This window comes from Hippopotamus amphibius, chromosome 6 (genome assembly GCF_030028045.1).
Source record: "Hippopotamus amphibius kiboko isolate mHipAmp2 chromosome 6, mHipAmp2.hap2, whole genome shotgun sequence".
In the NCBI taxonomy this organism is placed as follows: domain Eukaryota; kingdom Metazoa; phylum Chordata; class Mammalia; order Artiodactyla; family Hippopotamidae; genus Hippopotamus; species Hippopotamus amphibius.
The window spans coordinates 35,346,197-35,368,278 of NC_080191.1; the positions used below are offsets into that span (position 1 = coordinate 35,346,197).

The 22,082-nt window shown below is 34.1% G+C and overlaps 1 protein-coding gene across 2 annotated transcripts in view; it reads right to left on the reverse strand.

Moving 5' to 3' along the window:
* PTPRK (protein tyrosine phosphatase receptor type K) overlaps positions 1-22,082 on the reverse strand; it is a 535,150-nt gene that overhangs the window by 211,364 nt on the left and 301,704 nt on the right. For both annotated transcript variants that reach the window (XM_057738295.1, XM_057738294.1), the window contains exon 7: positions 2,457-2,750. In XM_057738295.1, the coding sequence (XP_057594278.1) occupies positions 2,457-2,750 (294 nt within the window). The remainder of the gene's footprint in view (positions 1-2,456; positions 2,751-22,082) is intronic.

Here is a 22,082-nt window from a genome sequence, read left to right on the forward strand (position 1 = left end):
AATAGAGCAAGATTAGTAGACATTCCTATAAAACAGTAACCAGTTTCTCTCCAATCTACAATGTACTTAGAAATCTAGTCTATAAGCACGTTTTTTTTCTTAAAACCTGCATCAAACATACCCTATGAGGACATTAATAAATTAATAAAGATATGTGACAAAGACTCACCACATGTGAAAGATAGTTTTAAAAACAAATTTTTTACAATTGAAAGTAAAACTACAAATGAGTGGGCTTGATACCATTTTATGCCGCAGAGCCCGCAAATTAAATGTTTCTCAAATAACATATCAGAAAAAAAGAACAATACAATTTCGAAATGTCAAGACATTTATAAATTTGAAAGCAGCTATGAGTGTAAGTTATTTTTACTCTATCCCCTCCCACACAGATAAGGTTATTCTCAAAATAAAATACCTTAAAGCACTTCATAGTCATGTTTTTACTTATTGCAGCTCAATATGCATTCTGAACATAAGCATTCAATAGGGATAAATCAGTGCTCATCAACGCGTTGTTTTCATCCACTTAATACAACATAACTAGCTGTAAAACACAATTTCATTTATTTGCAATCTCCATTGGCCTTCACACCAATGGATGATTTCAAATAATTCCTGAGTTTAAAAATTACACTGTATTAACAATACATTGTGTGGTACTGTTAATTTTTAAGGACCTATTTTGATGAAAATAAAAAATGAGAAGGCAGGTCAGATAGTTAAAAGAAAAAAGTTTGCGCACAAAAAGTCAGGAGAAAGATCACTGGAATAGTAAATTAACATTTATTATTTTAATCTGTACATACCTTACAAGGATTAAATGGAGGGAGGAGAAAAAAGTAATTTTATCAGAAAATGTGTGTAGGCAATATCTTCAGTAAAATGGACACCACTATTTATCTTGTAATGTTATCACTGGATATAAATTTTGGAAGAGTGAGCTACTTCTCAGTTTCCATATTGTCTCCTTTTTAAGTTATTTCTCTGGCTGAGGCTGTAGAATCAACTTGTTTTTCACCTCAGGAAGTTCATCTACTACAATAAGAATAATTTGTCATATTACCTATAATGAAAAGACTTCGCTGTACAAAAAATTTGAAAAGCAAATTGTGTGCTTTAGGCTGAGCCATGGAGACTTACCCAATGTCTTTGAGGTTAAGCTGTTTTTCAACCACAGGATAAATGCATGACACCAATCAGCAAATTAGTAGACTCTCTATTGTCTAAACCTGAGACTAATGATTGAGCAGTTAAGCTTCTTATTAGGCAACATTTTTCCATATTAATATATGAAATACAGCATATTAATATTTTCAATTAATATATAAATATTAATATATAAACATTGAGCCAGAATAAATATTAATATATAAAAATTGAGCCAGAATAAAAAATATTTAGGGATGACAGTATGTTAGGTAAGCATGGATTTTGCTTCTATCTTAGATCAGTACTCTTGGTGGCTAGCCTCAGAATATTGTAATTGCCAAACAGATGTTAAAGAAACAAAAGACATTTCACAGGCATTTACATTTTCATAGATCCCCATGGTCTTAGTTTTCAATTTTCAGAACCTAAATCTTTAAATGTTCAAGACACTGAGACCCACGTACTAGCTCTACAGGTGTTTCAACATCATGCTTGATAGATAAAAAATGTCTCTTTCAACAAAACTAAAAAATTATTTTCAACAATAAAGTAAACAGTGCACTAAAAGTGCACTCTAATAACTTAGACAATTAAACTTTTCAGTGGCTTTTAATAAACAGCTAACAATTTCTCTCGTTATAACAATGTGGTACAATAAGGAATTAGCATGTATGCTTATATATTACTTTTTATTCCTTTTTTGTGTTTTCTCCATGTGCTATTATTTTCACCACTGTTTCAGGCATGAGGAGGGCAATGCAAGGCTTAAAAACATAAGAAAAGCCTCTGTATTTCACAGTTGGGTGTCAAGCTGCTACATTAATCCTCAACAACAGAATTCTCCCCATAGAAGAGTTATCTTACTGAGGATTGGCTCAGAGTAACTTTTCTTATGCGTACTGTCAGATATGGCCTCAGCACTGACCATAAAAAATTATCGAGAAAGACAATTTCCACATAGTAGAAAGGTATTCAACATTTGCAAAGGTTTTCTCTCTCAATAATACATTCACCTGCATCAATCAGAGATTTTGGACTAAATACAAGCAAGCTGAGCAAAATTACCATGCAAGAAAAGACTGGATTCATAATAATACTGAATAATAAAAGAGAAACATTCACACTGCCCTTAATCTGTCAAATTTATGACATAATTAAGGCTACAATTTACCAAATTCACTGGAACTCTTAGAATAGTGTGACTAATCATGTACCAAAGAATTAGAACTTCTAATATTGTATGAATATTGTATGTCTTATTCTAGCTTCCTTCACTAGGCAGAGTGGCTGTTCTTCAGTCTTACCTGCACATTTTGTTCTGGTGATTAGTGGAGGTCCTGGAAGCCCCGTTCCGCCTTCACCAGGTCTTGTAAGTAGAACGCGGATCTCATATTCAGTATCTGGATCCAAATGCCATAATTTATAAGTTGGAGCATTGACTGCATGGGTTTCTGTCCAGGATCCTGATGTCATTCTGTACTCCACTTCTTTCAGAATGATGGGACCATCGCCAATGATGGAGTTGGCATTTAGCTGAATCAGCAAGTAGGTAGGCCCAACACCGAGCAGCTGGGGAGGAGCAATGGGTCTTGGTGGTTCTAGGAGAGACAATTGTGCATTCTCATTAGTTAAAAATCCAAAAGGCTATAATACATAGATATATTACTATCTCTTGAAGTCTGAAGGCTTAAGGAATAATTTATTTAGGAGTTCATAATAAATACTTAAAAGAAAATTGGGAATAAGTGGTCTGGAAACTGTACTTTTAAAGAGCAAATACCTTCACAGATGCGATATGACCCTTTTACCATGAGTTTTCTTTATTAAAAACATGCCTCTCCGGGAGATAAATTTGTAAAGACACAGTAACCAAGGGAAATATAGAGAAAATATTTAGAGATGGATAGCTCTGATTAGCTACTAAACACAGTACAGTTGATCTTTGACATTCTTGAGGTATTAAGACCTTTACAAATCTCCAAATTAATGAATACCGCTATAACATTATTTTGTTCATGAAATATGGCCAAGCAGTGTTTTTGTTTTTGCCGGGTTTTTTTTTTTTTTTTCCTTCTGCAGACTTCCTGCAGATTAAATGAAGAGAAGGCACAGCAAAGCTGAACTCAGGGGCTAATGCCCCATGCTGACTTGTTTCCATACATCCACCTCTCAGTGTAAGACACTGAAATTTACACGGAGGCGGCAAAACCACAAATCATTACATATCACTGGCCTTTGGGAGTAGCATGTGATAAGGCAATGCATCAAATATTAAACTCAAATGTCAAAGGTACACTGCAATTTAAGTTTGAATAGCTTAGATATTTTGCTTGAAAGAAACTTTGGGAAACATTATATCAATGTTTGAACTTATGGAAATGATGAATAATAAATTAGAGCAGTATTTTCCCTCAACAACAATGTAGGTGAAATTTGATACTGAACTTTATGCAGGACCCCATAGCTTTAACTCTGTCCATATGGTCTCTAATTAATACATTGCGATCAGGTGGGATCTTCTTTGAATCTCTGGAAGAACACTTCTTGGGGAGGCCAAAAGACTTTAAAGGAAACTGGTACTCTATAAAAAGTGATAACTGCCCCTAAGTTCTTTTAAAGGTGTTTTTAAAAAGAGTTAAAGCAAATTATATGAAGAAAAACAATTAAATGCAACCACAATGCTTCTCTCGGCGTCCACCCCTCCATCCCAGGTAGGGGTGAATTGGAGAAGATGCAGATAGAAAGAAGTTAAGAAAAGACAGGCAATATTTTTTAAACTGGATTTTCTTCTTTAATGGCAATGAATGCTTAGAATACGACAGCGCAAAAAAGCTCATAGACAGGTTTTACCTTCTGATACAGGTTTCCAGTTGTAGCCCAAAGTATAGTTTTCACCTTTATGAACCCCTGTGCTACAAACACCCCTAACATAAGAAATAAGACTAGCTGGCCTAAATCTCTACACAGGTTAAAGTAGTTTTCAAGAATTTTCCTCCAAAATTCATATGACAAATATTTATTAACTACTAATTGCTAATTTCTATGCATTGGATATTCAGATAATATGGCACGAGAGACATCATAACAATACGTCAACTTCATTATTTTAAATTGAGAGTTATGGAAAAAAACAGATACTGAGATAAAGAATAACAGATGGTGGGGGGAGAGGTATCTAATGAGTAACACTAATCTTTTTCTATCCAAAATCACTTGAAGAATATAAAGTTATTTATTCCCATCAAGAATCATGGCTCATTAAGACAACAGCTTTCAAAATATTTATCAGTAAAATCATATGAACTTGTGCTTCACTGTTGCCCCTGTTTAAAGTGAAAATAAAGTGGGACTTCCCTGGCGGTCCAATGGTTATGTCCCTATGCTTCCACTTCAGGGGGCACGGGTTCAATCCCTGGTCTGGGAACTAAGATCTCGCATACCATGCAACACGGCCACAGGAAAAAAAAATAAGTGAAAGTAAAGCTAAGATTAAATAAGATAATTTACATGCTATATAAACTGTTTACATTTAGAATTATTTCTCTTTCTATGGCAAAGTAGTTCTCAACACCTGATTTATAAACTTTAAGTACAAAATCTCTTCCTTATGGTTTGAAAATCATTTCAGCACTATACAGTCAAAACTGGGTAGAGGGTAAACTATTTCCAATTTCAAGACTAACTTCAATTCAGACGTTACAGAAGAAAAAGTTTAAGTAATACCAAAATAATTTAGAATTTTCATTTATCAGCTAAAGAAAGATAAAGCTAGACAATTCATATCATGAAATTTTACCAACTAGTCTAACAACTTTTGTACTTCAAGTTTACAAAAGTTTTGGTAGACAAATAGAAAGTTGACATATTTTCTAAACCTTAAACTGAAATGAAACTGAATAGAGAAATGAATGTAATAGAAAAAATGCAAATATCTTCCCAGACGATCTAAATGTTGCACATATTTTAAGCAGCAGTCTGTATTTTGTGAATAAACTGAGCTAGCTCATATGTGCAATGTTTGTTTTCATTCCAGATGGCTCATATACTGACTAATTTAAATAGGATATGATGCTAAGTCACAGCTTCCTGGGGTTCTAACCCAGAGCAGCAATGCCTCACTCACATTACAGCTGAAGAATAACCCGAAGTCGTCTGATACTTAACATGATGGAACAATTCGTCAAATGAATCATAAATAACAAACCTTGGTTATTAATCTATAAATTTATGGATATTGTGAAACCTGACCTAATAAGTGTATATTGAATGTTAAATCTCACCCATCTAAACTCTGCACATAATTGTCATGGAAAATAAGGAGAAAACAAAAGAGAACAGAAGATGAGAGGAAGAGGAGGGGGAAAGCTACAACAAAACATATTACTAGAAACAAGTGAAAAAGTAAAACATAATATTTCTTCTATCATTTCTATCTTTAAAGAAATGACATGTAAAAGAAAATGACATGTAAAGTCAAGAGATCTAGTTTCAAAAAATGTATACACTAATAACTGAGTAAACTTGAATGTGTCCTTTAACTTCTTAGCATTACAATTTCATTGGTAAACTGCATGATTTTAAGAATTTTAAAAGACTTTACATTTCTAAATATGTCAACAAACCCTATATTTGATGCTATTTTGCTTTGTTTTATTTCTGCCAGAGAGCATATAAATTTTAAAATGGAAAACTAATATTCAACACTAGTGCTTTGTATACATGAAGAACTGAGTTTGATGTAATCAGGTTCTTGGCCCAAAGAAGGGCAACAATTCACTCTGATCAGTTTTACATCTCACTTACTATGGTCAAGCCAACAAAAGGGGCAGTCCAGTAATCAAAGCAGTAGCTCAAATCTGGAACTGTGGCAATGTTCAGAGAGGCTTAAAAACATATACATTGATGAACAGCATGATTATAAGTGAAACCTAGCATTAATGAGACTAATATACCAATACATATTAAATTTTTATGTTGGAGGTAAAAAGTAGCCTCATATTAGCATATGCATTTTGTTTTTAGGCCCTTGAGAACAAGGAGGCTTATTTATAAAATCTCTATTCATTTCAATAAATTATGCATGAATTTTAATCAGTTAGCAAATGAACAAGTAATTGTTCTGCAGCAATATTAATATTCTTCACAACTTCATACACTATCAGACCCAGAGGTGTGGTGTGAATAAATCCCAATTGTACACGAGGTATCAACTGAAGCATGCAATCCCCAAAATACAAGATAAACTTTGCCGATGTTACCAATTAACTTTCAATTAATGACTTACATTCATTATTCTAGAGCTAAACCTATTATAAAATTGCAATTATACATTCAAATTGCTTTGTTTTTTATTTCAAATAATTTTTAAAAGTGTCTTGAAATCAAGGTAAGTCATTATGAAAGAATATTCTCATCCAATTATTCCAATTACAATGCTATTTTACAAACATATGTGTCACTTATCAACATTGAGTTAATTAATAAAATGCAAAATCAGAAACAGAAGCTACAAAACCAGAAAAAGTCACTCAACAAAGTAATTATCAAGGCAAATGACACTTCTACATTTGTCTTTCCAAATAAATATATTAAATACCTCTCAATCCTATCTCCTTCCAAATTGTTTTATTTACTTGTCAAAGAAGTCTTGACAAAAAGTATCATGAGATTAGCCCTCTCACTTTAAAAGCAGGCAATGACAATGCCTTCGTCTCCTAAGGCTGCTGTAACTAACTGTCACAAATGTGGAGGCTTAAAATAACAGAAATTTAATCTCTCATGGTTCTGGTGGCCAAGTGTTCCAAATCAGTATCACTGGGACAAAATTAAGGTGGTACCAGGACATATTTCCTCCCAAGGCTCTAGGAGAGAATCAGTTCCTTGCCTTTTCCAAGATCTGCTAGCTGCTGGTATTCCTTCTCTTGTGGCTACATCACTCCAATCTCTATTTCACTGTTCACACTGCCTTTTCCTCTTCTCTCTGTAGCCAAATCTCTCTCTCCCTTCTATTTATAAGGATACTTGTGATTATATCCTCAAGCAAGACCCACATGGATAATCCAAGATACTCTCTCATCTCAAAACTCTTAATCACATCCTCAAAGACCACTTTTTTTCCAGATAAGGTAATACTCGTGGGTTCCAGAGATTAGGATCTTATACGTTTGATGGTATTTTTCAGCCCACACAGACATGGACTATGAATTCATCCTTCCTCCTAGGAGACATCTGAGCTCCATCTTTTCTCCAGTTGGTAGGAAGCTAGGAAAATAATTCTCCGAGGAAAATTTCCTATCTAGGTTCGGAGCAGTGGAATTAAGAGGCAATAATTTATCTACATTGTCTGTTTTTTACTATTTTTTTTAATGAAATGAAAATAGAGATGAAAATTACTACTTGAAATGGCTGCAAGAGTCAATGTTCCCTTACTATGTCTAAATTCCTGTAAAAATCAAATTAGAATATTTGCCTTGGAGATAGATATTTTCTTATTTGCTATCAATTGTTTACTTAAATGAACAGATCACTTCAAATCAATTATTCTATTTATCATTCTTCTCATTAAAATTTTGATCCAGTTCCAATTAAAAAAGAATATTCACAAGTTTATGCTTCATGTTTAATCTTCTTCCTCATCACCTATTAAATGTTCAAGTAAACAGGAAAGAACATTAGAGACGGAGAGCAGGAAGAATGACATCAGTGTACCAAATAATTCCAGCATTTATTTATCAGCTACCCTATAATAATTTTAAACGTTCTTAAATTATGCCTCAAAAGGATAACAATATAGTTTAATGGTACTTGAGTGTCTCAAGAAATCTGAACTAATAACACTGATGAATAGGAAGATAGCCTTTTCTCCCATAAGAAATGGAAAGCAAGTTAAAGATAAGCAGAAGCATTGTTTTGGGGCACTTAATATTATATGCATGGCAACATAATTTTTCATTTTTTTCCCCAGAAGCAAAAATATGACGTACATATTTGAAAATGTTCAGATGTATTCAACAAGGTTTCTCCTGCAGCCACATTTTATAAACTGTAATTCAGATTTATGAGAAGAGTAACAGTTCTTTTATGATTTTCACTCTGCTATCTCTCTCATACCCAAGATTTCCAGTCCTAACAAATTCCTTAGGCAGCCAAATAATACCTCTCCATTCACTCTTTTGGCTACTATCCCATAATGTTTGCTCATATCAATTATATAGTCAGTAAATTCTATAAATCATCTTTCAGATAAATTACTATTTTAATTATGTTACATATTTGTGCACTGATAGATTTTTAAGTCAAAATATTTTATCTAATATATTAGAATCCTTTTAAAATCCAACAATCCAATGATAGATAGTTTTTTCAAATCATATCATTCAGGTGGCTCATAAGGTTGAACTGGTCAAAGTTAATGCTAAGACATCACAAAGTTTGGATGTTGTTGATAGAACCTGGGGTTTCTATGCCAACACCTAGACCAAGTATCAATCAAAAGGAGTCATTGTTACCTATTATCATCTCCATGAAAATGACACGGGTATAGACCATGGAAGGAGTGTATGCTGTGCCCCATTGCCCACACTCATAAAATTTCTTGTTCACAAAAAAATCTGAGAAGCACGAAACAAGCATCCAAGATTTTATAGCTATAAGTAGGTAGAAATACTTTAAATAAAGTGAAAAAAATGCAATTGAGTAACAAAGTACTTTTTTAATGATATACTATGTATGTTTGTTTCTACTATGTATTTTTTCTCAGCATTAATTATATCTATCTAAACAAGAGTTTCTTCATTCTCTCCCAGTGATTTTCCACTGACAGTAGTTGTTCAAATGACTGAGGCGTGTTACTTGCTTTGAGTGGGCTGGGGCCAGGATTACTTGACCATGAAATGCACAGGATAGTCTCACATAATGGAGAATCCTCCAGTCCAAAATACCAAAGGCTCCTCTGGAGAAACACCACAATGTTAAAAATAATTTCCCCTCAGCAATCCATGGGTTCTGCTTACCTAAAATTATATCACTTACATTTCTATTTCTCAAAGAGTATTGGAGCAGAATTTTGAAGAGGGTACAAACCCTAAACACGTGGTCATTTACTCATACAGGCTTGACCATGGTCAATGAGGCGCATTAAATGGGCATGTGAGTATACAACTTGCTCATCAGCAACTGAACTGATGTTTTTGGAAAACTATTTATATCAAGAAATAAAAATGTGTTTATAGACTAAAGTAACCCCATTTCTGGAAATTTAATGTAAGCAGAAAATTAAACCTATGTTTATAAGAGCAAAAAATTTAGCAATCAAAATATTCTACAATAGGAAAATGGTGACACAAATTATAGTATTTCAATAGAATTTCACCACAAACTTCAAGAATACAAGTTGTAAAGATTATACAACAAGTGTCAGGGGACATCTGAATGTTTAGTTTATTAGAGCTTTCATTTTAAAAAGTAAAAAGTTATCCCTATTAATAAAAAAGAAAAGAAAACAAAAGAAAACCACCAACCACCACCACCAGAAGGAATTACACCAAAAAAGCTAATAATAGTGTCTGGGGAACGGTGAGACCATGAGTGGTCTTGCTTTTTCTTTTTTCTCTATTTTCCCATAAAATTTATAACATGCTCATAAAACTTTCTCAACATTACATTCTCAGTGTCTGTCACAGTGCCTAAATTCAATAACATTGTTACAGAATGAGTGGTTGGTTCAACAACGCCTTGGGAAAGAAAAAGTTATCCATGTCACTGTAAGAAAAAATTATCTACATAAATTCTGTCTATTCCACACAAAAAAACACAGATTGCTACTTCAGTGTGAGAACCATAATTTGGAGATGCAAGTAGTAAAACTTTGTATATTTATTTATTAATTTAATTTATTTTCAGATGATGAAATTAAGTCCTCAAAATGTAAGATTTACCGCCTTGAGCTCTGAACCATGTAGCTAGCCAATTGCTCTGACAGTGATACACAGCACCTACAAAATGGTACTATTTAATTAAAGGAGTTAGTTGACTGGAACAAAGGAACAATTTCTAGGCAATTGCTTAGTGACCAAGTGGCATCAAATGATTTATCCAGCTTGTAAAAAAAGGCACAGTTACAAACCTATATAATAATTCTTTTTTGTCTTTTAGTCAAACCAAATCAATTAAACTTAAAAAAAAAGATTTTTCCATGTGGAGAAAAATTTCATATATATACAAATTTGAGTATATAATAATCATTTTATCAAAATATACAATTGCACTAATAATAGCAGAATGTATACCAATAACTTGAGTTTCTTGAACAAAAATTTAATTTATGGTAGGAAAAAATTTTGATACCAAATATGCCACTCTTCATATTAGACAGCAATTTTGTCCTTCAGTCCCCATGTGATATGTATGTATTCACTGTTTTTTAACTGCAAGGTCTGTGAAATTACAGTATTTAATCTCAATGACATGGCTCTTTGCTGCTGCCTAAAGTGCTGAAATAAGAAGAATCATTTCAGCAACAAAACTGCAAATTTTGCATACTGAATTTTATATCCCATACATTACCATGGCATTTTATTCACCTTGATTTGAAAACGCTGCTGCAATAACTTTATTACCTGCTTGACATAAAAAGGCACAGCAGCAGCACACTGTCTCAGATCTGCCAGCAGAAATTAAAAACAAGTTAGGTTCATATTTAGGGTATATGAAAAGGGTTTTTTAAAAGTAAGGTTTATTTGCTTTTTTAGCTCATGTAATCTAAAACTGTGAGATAACTATACAATTTTCTCATTTTGTCCCCAAACTATACTCTTTCTAGTTAATATCTATGCAATGAATTTGTTCATGATTACGAATTACTACAATTCAAAAACTTTACAAAAGACTCCATCAGTACCACAATCAATATGGCATGGCAGCAAACCACATATGTTATGATGAAACTTACAGATCCATTTGATTGAGTCATAAACTAATACAGAATATATCTCATTCGGCCGTTTAATCCCTCATTTCAGCTTGGTCAGAGCTCAAATTGTTCATGCATTTCAGGAAAAGAACAACCAGTTGATTTCAATCAGGTAAGTAGTAAAACTGGGAGAGCCTTCAACTCTTTGTTTGGCTCCCTCCAGTCCAGGGTCATAAACAGGTAATCACATCACCATCTCATCTGTCACCTTTATGAGGTAAGACAATAAAAAAATATATGGTAGGAGAAAGGAGGGGAACTGTGTTTGGCAATGATAAAACATGTCCCAGTAACACGTTAAATATGCCTAGGATTTAAATAGGCTGAAGGATCTGGAGTAACACCATTTATATTCATTTTATATTAATATGTGTAAAGACACAATGGCTGACCCCATTAAACCAAGAGATAGCAATTTAAAAAAAAAAACACCCACTGCAAAATCTCTGTAACTAGATTACAAGCTCTCTCTCTTTTCTCTCTCTCTATTTCTATACACACATACACACATGTTGACATACATGTAATATGTAACATATATAACATAATCAAGAAAAAAGTATTTAAAAATATCCTAAATCTTCCAAATCAAGAATATTAAAAACACTTTTAAAAAATCTCATGAATCTAAATTCCAAGTTAAAAAAAAATTTAAACCTATGAAACTAGAAGAATTTTCCAAAATATAATTATAACCAAACTTAAGTTGGCCATCTTGATCCTCACGGTTTAAGTACTCTGTTGTCTTAACTCACTGAAATATAACACATAATAAGCATATGTTTGTTATGAATATGTACTTTGTGACTATTCCAAGTCAATTCAAAATGATGCACGAAGTTTTTATATAGATGTAGCCAGCAACAGATGGCTACCTTTTTTTTTTTTTAAGTGTAATGACTTAGTCAAGTAATGGAATCAGGAGATACTACTGACTCCCTCCACTCAATGACCCTAGTTCCCAGGCTTGTAAAATCTAAGACTTCATTTACCCCAAGTTAATCAGGAAACTATTATTTACCTGTTATTTCTACATGACTCTGCAAGGTAGAGAGTGACCATCTTTTAGACAGGCATATTCCTCTATGTATATAAGTGATATAGTTACTTTTTTATGAAAAAGAATTTGTGATGACATAGGAAAAACAATTAAATAAGACTTTAGTCCTATAGATAGCTCCTCTAGATAACAGGCTTTATGAATGCACTACTAACTCCATCATAGTCATAATTTTAGGATGCTTTTCAGTGCAAAAAGCATAAACTTTCAGACTTTCAAAGTCCTCACATCAAAGAAACTGTCATAAGCTAATGCAGTCCCAAGTCAGTTTTGTAGTGTAAAGATTCCCAGTATATATTCATTTCAAAGAACAAATGATATAAAGTAGCAATTATAGAACATTTCCTCAATTATGAGATTAAATAAAACAAAAAACAATTATGTGTCCTATGGGGCTAGATGCCCCTGATTAAATCAGAAGATTGAGACCTTTTGTTGTGAAAACGGTTTAACAGATGTGGTCAGTGACTCTAGATCAACTATTCCTGATGGCAACTACGAAAGAGTCAGGGCATTTGAACAGGGGACCAGAGGACAGATTTCTGAACCTAGTCTCTGAACTAATAAAAGCAGATTTTTACGGGTAACTCAAGAGTGTACAGGTATAATGATGAACAAAAGGAAATGCCATAAAAATAGAACCATCAATGTGGTCACCATAATTACAAGGACTTCTGAATAACTATTTTAATCATCCAGTTCTACTAGCATTGCTTCAGGGCCAAAATACCTATCCCCATTAGTCAAAGTGCCATCAAAAATAAGATAACCACACCTAGTTTTATAATCAGATGGAAATAGGAAGCAGGCAAGAATAATTACAGACCTATCTGATAAAATAACAAGATAGTGACACTTTAAAGATATTTAGCCATGTAAACAGTTACCTGCCCAAGGACATTTTACACTAGTGTGACAGCTCAGCCAGCAGGAGACCTTTAATTCCCATTCCATTCAATCACCCCTATTTCCACACCATAATGGGGTATCTAGATATTCAGAATACCAAAATAAAGTATATCATCGAAACATAAACTGTTGGAAGGCAGTCCAAGTTGTAAACCATCAGTGCACACCTAGGGAAAGTTTCTAGGAGTAAAACAAAGGGTGTCAAGACCATAAGTAATGCAATTATACAGATAAGGGGCTGGGCTCTTCTTTCACAGCCACTGTTACTAAGTGACAAGAAACCTCACTTTTCTACTTTGATAAATATCATGCCTTTTACAAATAAGGGCATGAAATACCTACTGACCCAAACTGTTCATGTATTCTTTCTGTGAGCTTCAAATTTCCCATTCTTCTGCAACGTTAGCCATAACAACTGAAAATTTGCTAGGGGGAAGAAAATAAACATCAGTAAAATGTGCAAACATTTTCATAGGCACCAAAGAATCTTGTAAATAGTACCTCTATCAGTGAACTTAAGATGATTAGCAACTGGGTGAGGAAGTCTACTATTTTAAGTATTACGAAAAGAAGGAGAAAGTATCATGCTTCTTTGGCATGAATTTTTGTAAAATGACACACTTATAAAAGTTGATAGCTGAGAGATCTCGCTGTTGTACCTGAAGGATACCATTTCTTGTTCCAAAGCTATACACTTATGTTTTTAAATGTACGTCTACGTCCACGTTCAAGTTTTAAATTAAGAATCTGACATTGGGCAAAGGTCAAGAAAGTTATTTTGGAAATTAATCATAGAGCTTACAAGATTATTACTCCTGTAAGGCCTAATGATAGGTTTAAAATGTACAGGCACTAATTTGCACCTGTTTATTTTTTGTCTTGCTTCAAAAGTTTTTAATTTTAATATATAAATGCAACTTATGTTAAATGGATACTTTACTGATTGTAAATTTATATTCTCTTCCTTATGAAATCAAATGCCAATTAGGTGATGAGGAAGAGGTCAAAGGTCTCTCTATGTTCTCTAAGCCATGGTGCCAGATGGGGGATAGTCACATGACAGGCAGAATCGCTAGGAAAAAAAATACTAGATAGTTTTTGTGATGATCACTGTACTAGAGATAACAAACAGGAAAAATTTTTTAAAAATATGCAAAATAACATAGTTACTGTGGTGATTTGAAAACACAGCCACAAATTTTTTTTGAGAACCCTCCTATTGAGAGGTTGGGTCCATGTTCTATCCTGTTGAATCTGGGTGATCTTGGACCTGCCTAAATATACAGAACACAGTGGAAGTGGTGGAATGAGACTTTAAGGCTAGGTCACAAGAGACCATGCACCTTCCCCTCTGTTCAATGGAACCTGGAACATTTGCTCTTGGAGCCCTGAGCCACCATGTTAAAAGTTCAGTTAGCTGGTGGAGTTATCCCAGTCCAGGTGTCAGATGTGTGCATGAAGAAGTTTCTAGATGATTCTCACCTCCAGGAGTTTGAGTCACCTTCAGCTGTTCAATTTGAGTATTCCTGGCTGAGGATGCAAACATCCTGGGACAGGGAAAACCCACCCCTACTGTGCATTTCTGAATTTCTGGTTTCCAAAAGCTGTGAGCATTATAAAATGGTTATTATTTTATGCCAGTAAGGTTTGGGGTATTTTATTATGCAGCGGCAGATAAGTGGAAAATTATGTCTTATTAAGAGGTTGCAGGAAAACTTTGATGAAAGTTGCAAACTTATTAACATAAAAAACACTGCTCTTCCATGATCTGTCCCCTGCTTACCTGTGCAGCCTCAAGACTTACCACTCTCCAATTCCAATCACATGTTCATATAATAACGATTTTCTATGGGAAAATTTTCTTTGACGTCCATCTACCTTCACCCTTTATACGCTGCCTGAAATGCTTTTTTACCATTTATAGACTTAGCAAAACCATTCATCTTCAACTCCCAGCTCATTTATCACTGGCTCTGAGAAGTCTTCCTCAGGACACCCTCTCAAGCCTGAAATAAATGTACCTTTTCTTATAAAAGATTTATCTATATATTTTTCTCTCTCTCTTTCGTTATTGAGCTCCTTAAAGACAAACACTATATTGTCTTTAAGTTTGTGACTTCAGACTTCAGTGCTTAGCACATTAGACAATCAATCGATGATTGCTGAATGAATGCATTTGTGAACAAATGAAAGAATGAACATAAGAAGGTAATTTAAGGTAGGATAATACCTAGTCTTGGTGAGGACACAGAAAAACTAGAACTTTAAAGCTGAAAGGTAGACTATAAATTGACACAGTAAATTCAAAAAACTGCCATACCTACTAAAACCAAAGATAAGCATATGCTATTACCTAGCAATTCCTCTTCCAGGTAGACGCTCCCCTCAAGATGAGTATAGCTATTCCTTGGAAGTCAAATGCTTACCATCAGTAAAATTGTATAAAATGGATAAATTGTAGTAGTGACAAGATAGAATATTTTACAACTGTGATGTCAAATGATCTACAGATAGATGCAAAAATATGAATGATTTTCACAATGTGGGAGAGAGAAGCCAGATGAAAGAGTATAAACCATAGAATTCCATTTACCTAAGTTATTTATTACTATTAGAAACCAGGGACAATGGTTACTCTGGAGCAGTTGGGTTAGTGACTGCAGGGAAGTGATGGGGGCTTCCGGGATGATGGTAATATTCTATTTTTACGATGTGGATTGTGGGTATATTTAGTTTGTGAAAATTCATCAAGCTATACATTTATCAAGCTATATATTTAATGCACAATTTTCTGCATAATCTACACTCTACTTAAATTTCTTATTTAAGGAGACAGGTGGCTCTGTGTCTAACGGATCCCAGACTCCTGCCCGGAAACACACCCCACCTCCACACTCTCACACACACACACACACACACACCCTCAACACAACACAATTAGAATCTCATCCTGAGGTTTGAAATTTAAAGTCAGTATTTATGTCAAAAATCTAATTAGATCAAATTTTCTCTTGAAAATTCCTAAATCACTCACAAAAACTAGTTTATATCTTTTTCCTTATACACATCATTGTAGTACCTCTTTTGACTTGTAAAATGTGAGAAGCTCTGAGTTCAAAAGAAATAAGAGGTATATTTATCTGCAAAAGTTTGGGCATTAAAATCTTTCTGCCTTAAAGATGAGTCGAGTTCATCTTAGAGGTAGCAGTTGAGTTCTACAGTCACCTTCGTATAATAAAATATATTATGAGGTGACTACATCATATAAAAGCATCAAGTAAACTTTTTCTGCTTTGTAACTACACGTCCTTGAGAATTACTTATTTGAATTCATCTATATATGATATACTACTTTTACACAGTTCATACATTTTCCATAGCATCTATTGAGATTTACTGTTATTTAACATTATTCTGGAATCATGACAATTTTAGGTCATTAGTGTCTTGACATTTTTGGACTTCGATTGCATTACCACTGTTAGTTCACAGAAAAACTCTGTGAGCCCATCTCAGAGCATCTCTCTGGATTTTTACTCAGCAAACACAGAAATGGAGCTACCCTGCAAGTGAATAATTTGAAAAAGAGAATCTGGCTCATGATTTGACTTTCAATGTGAAGAAATTACTCAGAGTACATCCCTACCTTGAATATAAAAATAGAGTAAGTGGAGGAAAAACATCCTGCAGAGCATACATTAAAAGGTTTCTAAATCCTATTTCACCTACCTGAAAATAAGGCAATAGAGGTAGTCTATAAAGAAATAAATTTTTTAAAAAACAAAAAAATAAGCCAGAGAGTTTGAGATTTCCAACTGACTTGGTCAAAGATGACTGGACCAAAGAAAAACCTGCCTTGCTGAGTGTTATCCAGGAAGCTGCCTGAAGTTTTTAATATTCTTGTGAAATTAAGGATAAGAGCTGATGGACTTCTTTTTTACTACCAAGCACTGTGCCCTCAGAAAGAGGACACACTATTGAATTTTGAATAATTTATTTTTCCCACAATCAAGAAATCTTTGAAATCCAGAGAATCTTATTAGAGACATAAAATATTTCCAAAGTTTTCATAGAGCTACAGAGGCAATTCATAATTCTTGGTATAAAATCCAAAAAGAATGTTCAGGGAAGAGGGGAAGGAGAATGCAGAAAGAATATCAGAATAGTCTCTTAGCTTTTCATAAACCACAGGTGTGCAATATTCTGCCTAGATTCTAACAAAGCCCTCCTAGGCTTGCTGGAATCGAGGCTGAGTGAGCATGTACATTTTGACGTGTGAACACGAATGCATGCAAATGTTTATGTTAGTATATAAGAATCTAGGATTGGGACATGTGTGGTGGTCATAGTTTTTTAAATACCCTACATTTGATTTTAAAAGGGTCATACATTCCCTGCTTTTCTCTTGAGAATCACTGCTATAAAATGATAGGTTATAGTTATCATGCTACTTGTCAGGGCAGGATGTAGTTAAAAACAGTAGTCTAGCAGTATAGCATATAGTATAGCATAGTGTTACTACCATGGTGAGGTGAAAAGAATGAGCTCTGGAGTTAGACTGGGGTTGCAATCTGGGGCCAGCCCCTAAAAGCCACGTGATCTGAGCAACTTTACCAATCAGCCTCAAGTTTTCTATGGGTAAAATGGGGATGTTAAAAGTTATTAATATGAAATTAGAGAAATAATGCATGTAAGCCATATATCACAGCACCTGACACACTGCAAATTACTACAAATGGGTGCTTTAATTACAAGTTATACTAAATATTTATATTCAGATTTATTACATTTACATTCAGTTAGAAAGAAGAATAAACAGCTTATCCATGCTCATCATCCCGTTACTTCAACCAGTTACTAAAATAAGCTTATCGGTTGGTGCTAAGTTATACTGATTACCAACATAAAAGGAAAGTGAAGAAATTTCAGGCACAAAAATTCAAGAGGAGAAACAAATCCCTAAGGACATACTCTCCTTATTGACATATTTCATTCAAAAGAAAAGTCACATTTACAGATAACTTTGTAATTTCCATATACTTCTTATTAACTAAATCTGGAATAGTTATTTTTTAGTTGGAAATTAAAAGATGAGGCATAAACAGAACTTGTATTGGCTTCTTGGACCATTGTGGAAAAAAAGCTAGAAAAGAGAAAGGAATTATTGTATTATCATGCACAAAGAAGTATAATAATATGTTATAATTTAAAGACTAGATAGCCCCATAGCTATATATGGAATTATAAGACCCTAAAGATCATGTGTCTTAGTTATTTTCATTAGCAAAAATTACAATGATCAGTCTATGATCACTGCTCAAAAATGTTAAATCAATGAATAAAGTGGAGTTTCTAATGTTTATAATAAAATAATATTTTTATTTAAAGCCAATTGAAGAGAAGTGAGAAAGAATAAACATCTGATGATATCTGAAACAAACTCTTTTAGTATTTCAAAGAAATTCCCTTATAAGAATCAAAGAAAACACATTCAGCAAGAGGGTATGCTTCTAATACCCAGAAGAAAGAAATGTGCTGCTGACAAAAGGTATTCATAAAAAGTTTCAATTATATCCTCCACTGTTCCTAAATCATTCAGTCAAGGCACTGGCAACAACAGAAGATTTTATTTTCAGTATCAAAAGAAGATTATCAGTATCCATTGCTTAAACTCATCGTAGATAAACAAGATAGTACTTTTAAAATATAGGCAAGTGAAGCAAGAAAAGAGAACATTTAAAGTGTTGGAGAATTTTTTAAAATAATTGTGAAAAACTTCTTATAATATCTTAAGAATAGTCTCATGTAACACCATAGGCTCAAGATGATGAAAGGTCACTAATGTACTGCCAAACACATTTTTATGAGATAAATTCAATTATAATTGCTGCATATTCCAGCCACAATTTAGACATAGAATCCAATTATCCATTTCATTTTCATTTATACCTCATGGGCTAGATCATTTATCATGTTTCATGATAATGATCAGAAGACACATGGAAAGTGATTTCTGGAGGTAACAAATTACCTACCATATTAGCATAGCTTATAAGATCCTGTCAACAACTACTATGCATAAATATGAGGTAATTAAATTTACAACGTGCAGGAGTGTTTGATATGCTACTTGCTTCCTTCACAGCTGCCAAAAATCTGGGTTGTTAAATGCAGCAAAACCATTTGGTTGCAAATCAGGAAACATTATGCCCCAGAACTCCAACAGGTAGCTGGTATGCTGTGGCTCAAGAGGCTGAGATGCATCTTTCATCATCTGGTATTATTACTTCTTGCCACCAAACCATCCATCATTACTGCACAGACAGCTTGAAACGATAGTCCTGGACCCTCACATTACTGCTCCTTGAACTCTGTCTCATCCATCTTTTGCATCATTCTTGATTCACAGCTAAGTACCCTCTCCCGGCTGCAAAACCAAGTGTGAACCTCTAATGCCTTTAACCTACAGTGCCTCTCTAATAGTAATTGATTTCTCTTTATTACAGAGCCACTGCTCAGAAAAGAATACCTATGCTTGCTGATGCTGAAAGATGATTTTTAAAAGATCTAAGTTAAAGAATTCCAATAACTGTAGGAAAATACATTATTTTGTTTTGTTTTGTTTTGCAAGTTAAGCTTCAGAATTGCATGAGTATTTCTATTTGAATATTTATTCATAAGACTCAGAAACACAAACTTAGAGATAGACAGATATAGATGCTTCTGAGTGCAAAAGCACATAAGCCACAAAGAAAAGATAGCCTATGATATGTATATAAATGCAATACTTTAATCTGAAAACTATTAATCAGAGTTTCAAATATGCTTAATAGTAAAACTCAGAACTTTAAGATACTAAGTAGGCTGAAATTGCAAGATGTGTTGTCATCCTTGACACAATGCAAACAAAAGACAGGGATTAAAAGTTAGATGCAAGAATATTTGTGAAAACTGCTTCTTAAAACAAATCTCTCACCCACCCATCTTTTCCGTTTTCACTGATTGCTAAGAGAACCTTCAAAAACGATACCAGTTACACAGTGGTTGGTGTACCATAAACTATCCAAGACCAAAGGGCTTTAATTCCACTCCATCTGAATGCTGTTATAAAAGTTTAATAAATCAAAATGATCAAAATGTTCCCAGTGGCAGACTGGGATTTGGTTTCCAATTCAAATTCTCTTTAATATACGGCTCCTCTGACATCTTGCATTTCCACCATCCATGTTGAATCCCAAACATCTCACTTTTCATCATTGTGATGCATCAACCAGTCTGGTGATAGTTCACTACTTTTAACAATCCTGCACAATACAAAGAAATGTCAAGCCTGGTGGGGGTTTTCACATAGAACAATTATGGCAGGTGGGAACTCTTTATCTATCCTAAAGTAAATATTTTTAAATGACCCGCTGTAGTGAATGACATTCTTTGAGGACTGAGAAATGTTGTTGGCCAAAAGTCTTAGAAAGAAAACCTCCCTCTTTCCAAAGCTTTAAAAAATTGATGTAAGAAAAAGACACGTCTAGGAGAGTTATTATCGGGGGTGCTCAAATTCTGAAGAGCAGAGAAAGTGGAGTCTTTGGAGAGCTGGCTTTATTTCTCTGAAGTAAAAAGTTTTTACAGAGAGCAGGAGAAAGACTTGCACTTAACAGACAGTCTCACATCTAACCAGGAATCTATATGAAGCAGCAGGGGAAAAAATATTTACACGTGATATATCTCACATGTGTTTTTATATATGAATAATGTCAGGAATAAAGAAAGACATATTTAACCATGTCAGATTTCTTTCTAAATTTTCCATTTAATTGCATACATCTGCTTTTATCCTAGTTTAACCACATGAAAAATTCTAATAATATTGGCTAAAGGCAATGAAACGGACGCTTACAGAATATGAAGAATTTCTATACCCTAAGTATCTACTGTTTAATTTATCTTGTGTTGAATCCCTGTTTAACAACCTTCAATGAGTTGAAGCCTTTCCCACATGCCTAAAGATTTAAAACCTGTCTCTCCAGTGTCCCGATCAAGAGTTTACAACTAAAAGTACCATCTATGCTCTCACATAAGTTCTTCTACAAGCCTTCCAAATTTTTGTGCATAATACCATATTTCACCTAGTATCCCAGGCTGACTATCCCTTCTCCTGTCATTTCACAATGTTTTTAACAATATCTCCACTATAATCTCTCAACCTTGACTTACACTTTCTATCACAAGCGCCTCAAGGATGCCTTACCATCTCAAGTTTTTAAGATTTTTAGATTCCCCTAAACTTACATCATTCTCCAAATCATCCCTCATCCTAGTTCTCTGAGACAGATATGAATACATAAGTAACCTACTGCAAAACTCCCAAAAGTTCCCAGATCAAATGACATAATAATTTATATTCCTTAGTCTGGTATTCAAATTGCTCCACAATTAGGCCTCAAAGTACACTTTCAAGCTCATTTCAGACTTCTTCCCTGGAAAACACTGTGTCATGGTCCATATTTAATACTAGTCTCCAAGAGCATATGTTTCCCTATGTAACAACCTCTCTTGAAATGCCCTTACGTATTTTCAGCTATCCAAATCCTACCCATCTATCAATGGTAAGATGAAACTGTACCTCTTCCTCAGCTCATTCCCTGGCCACTAAAGTCAAGGATGAGGCTGTCCTCCTCTGTTCTACACATTAAGACCACGGCATTCATACAACACTTTACAATCTATCTTGTTTTTGTTTCTTTAACAATTACTTGATTATATCTGATGGGTATTGGCTATAATGCTGGCTACCGAAATACAATAGTAAACAAGCAAAAGGGAAGAGTCCTTGACTTAGTCAATCTAGAGGCAGAGACAGATGTTAGGAATGCAGTAATATTGAAGACTTGTGAAGATGCACTGCAGACAGAAAATGCTTAGGCCCTAAAGTTGAAGAGAGCATGGTGCATTAAAGCAAGTGAAAGAAAGCCAGCGTTGTTAGAGTTTGGTGAG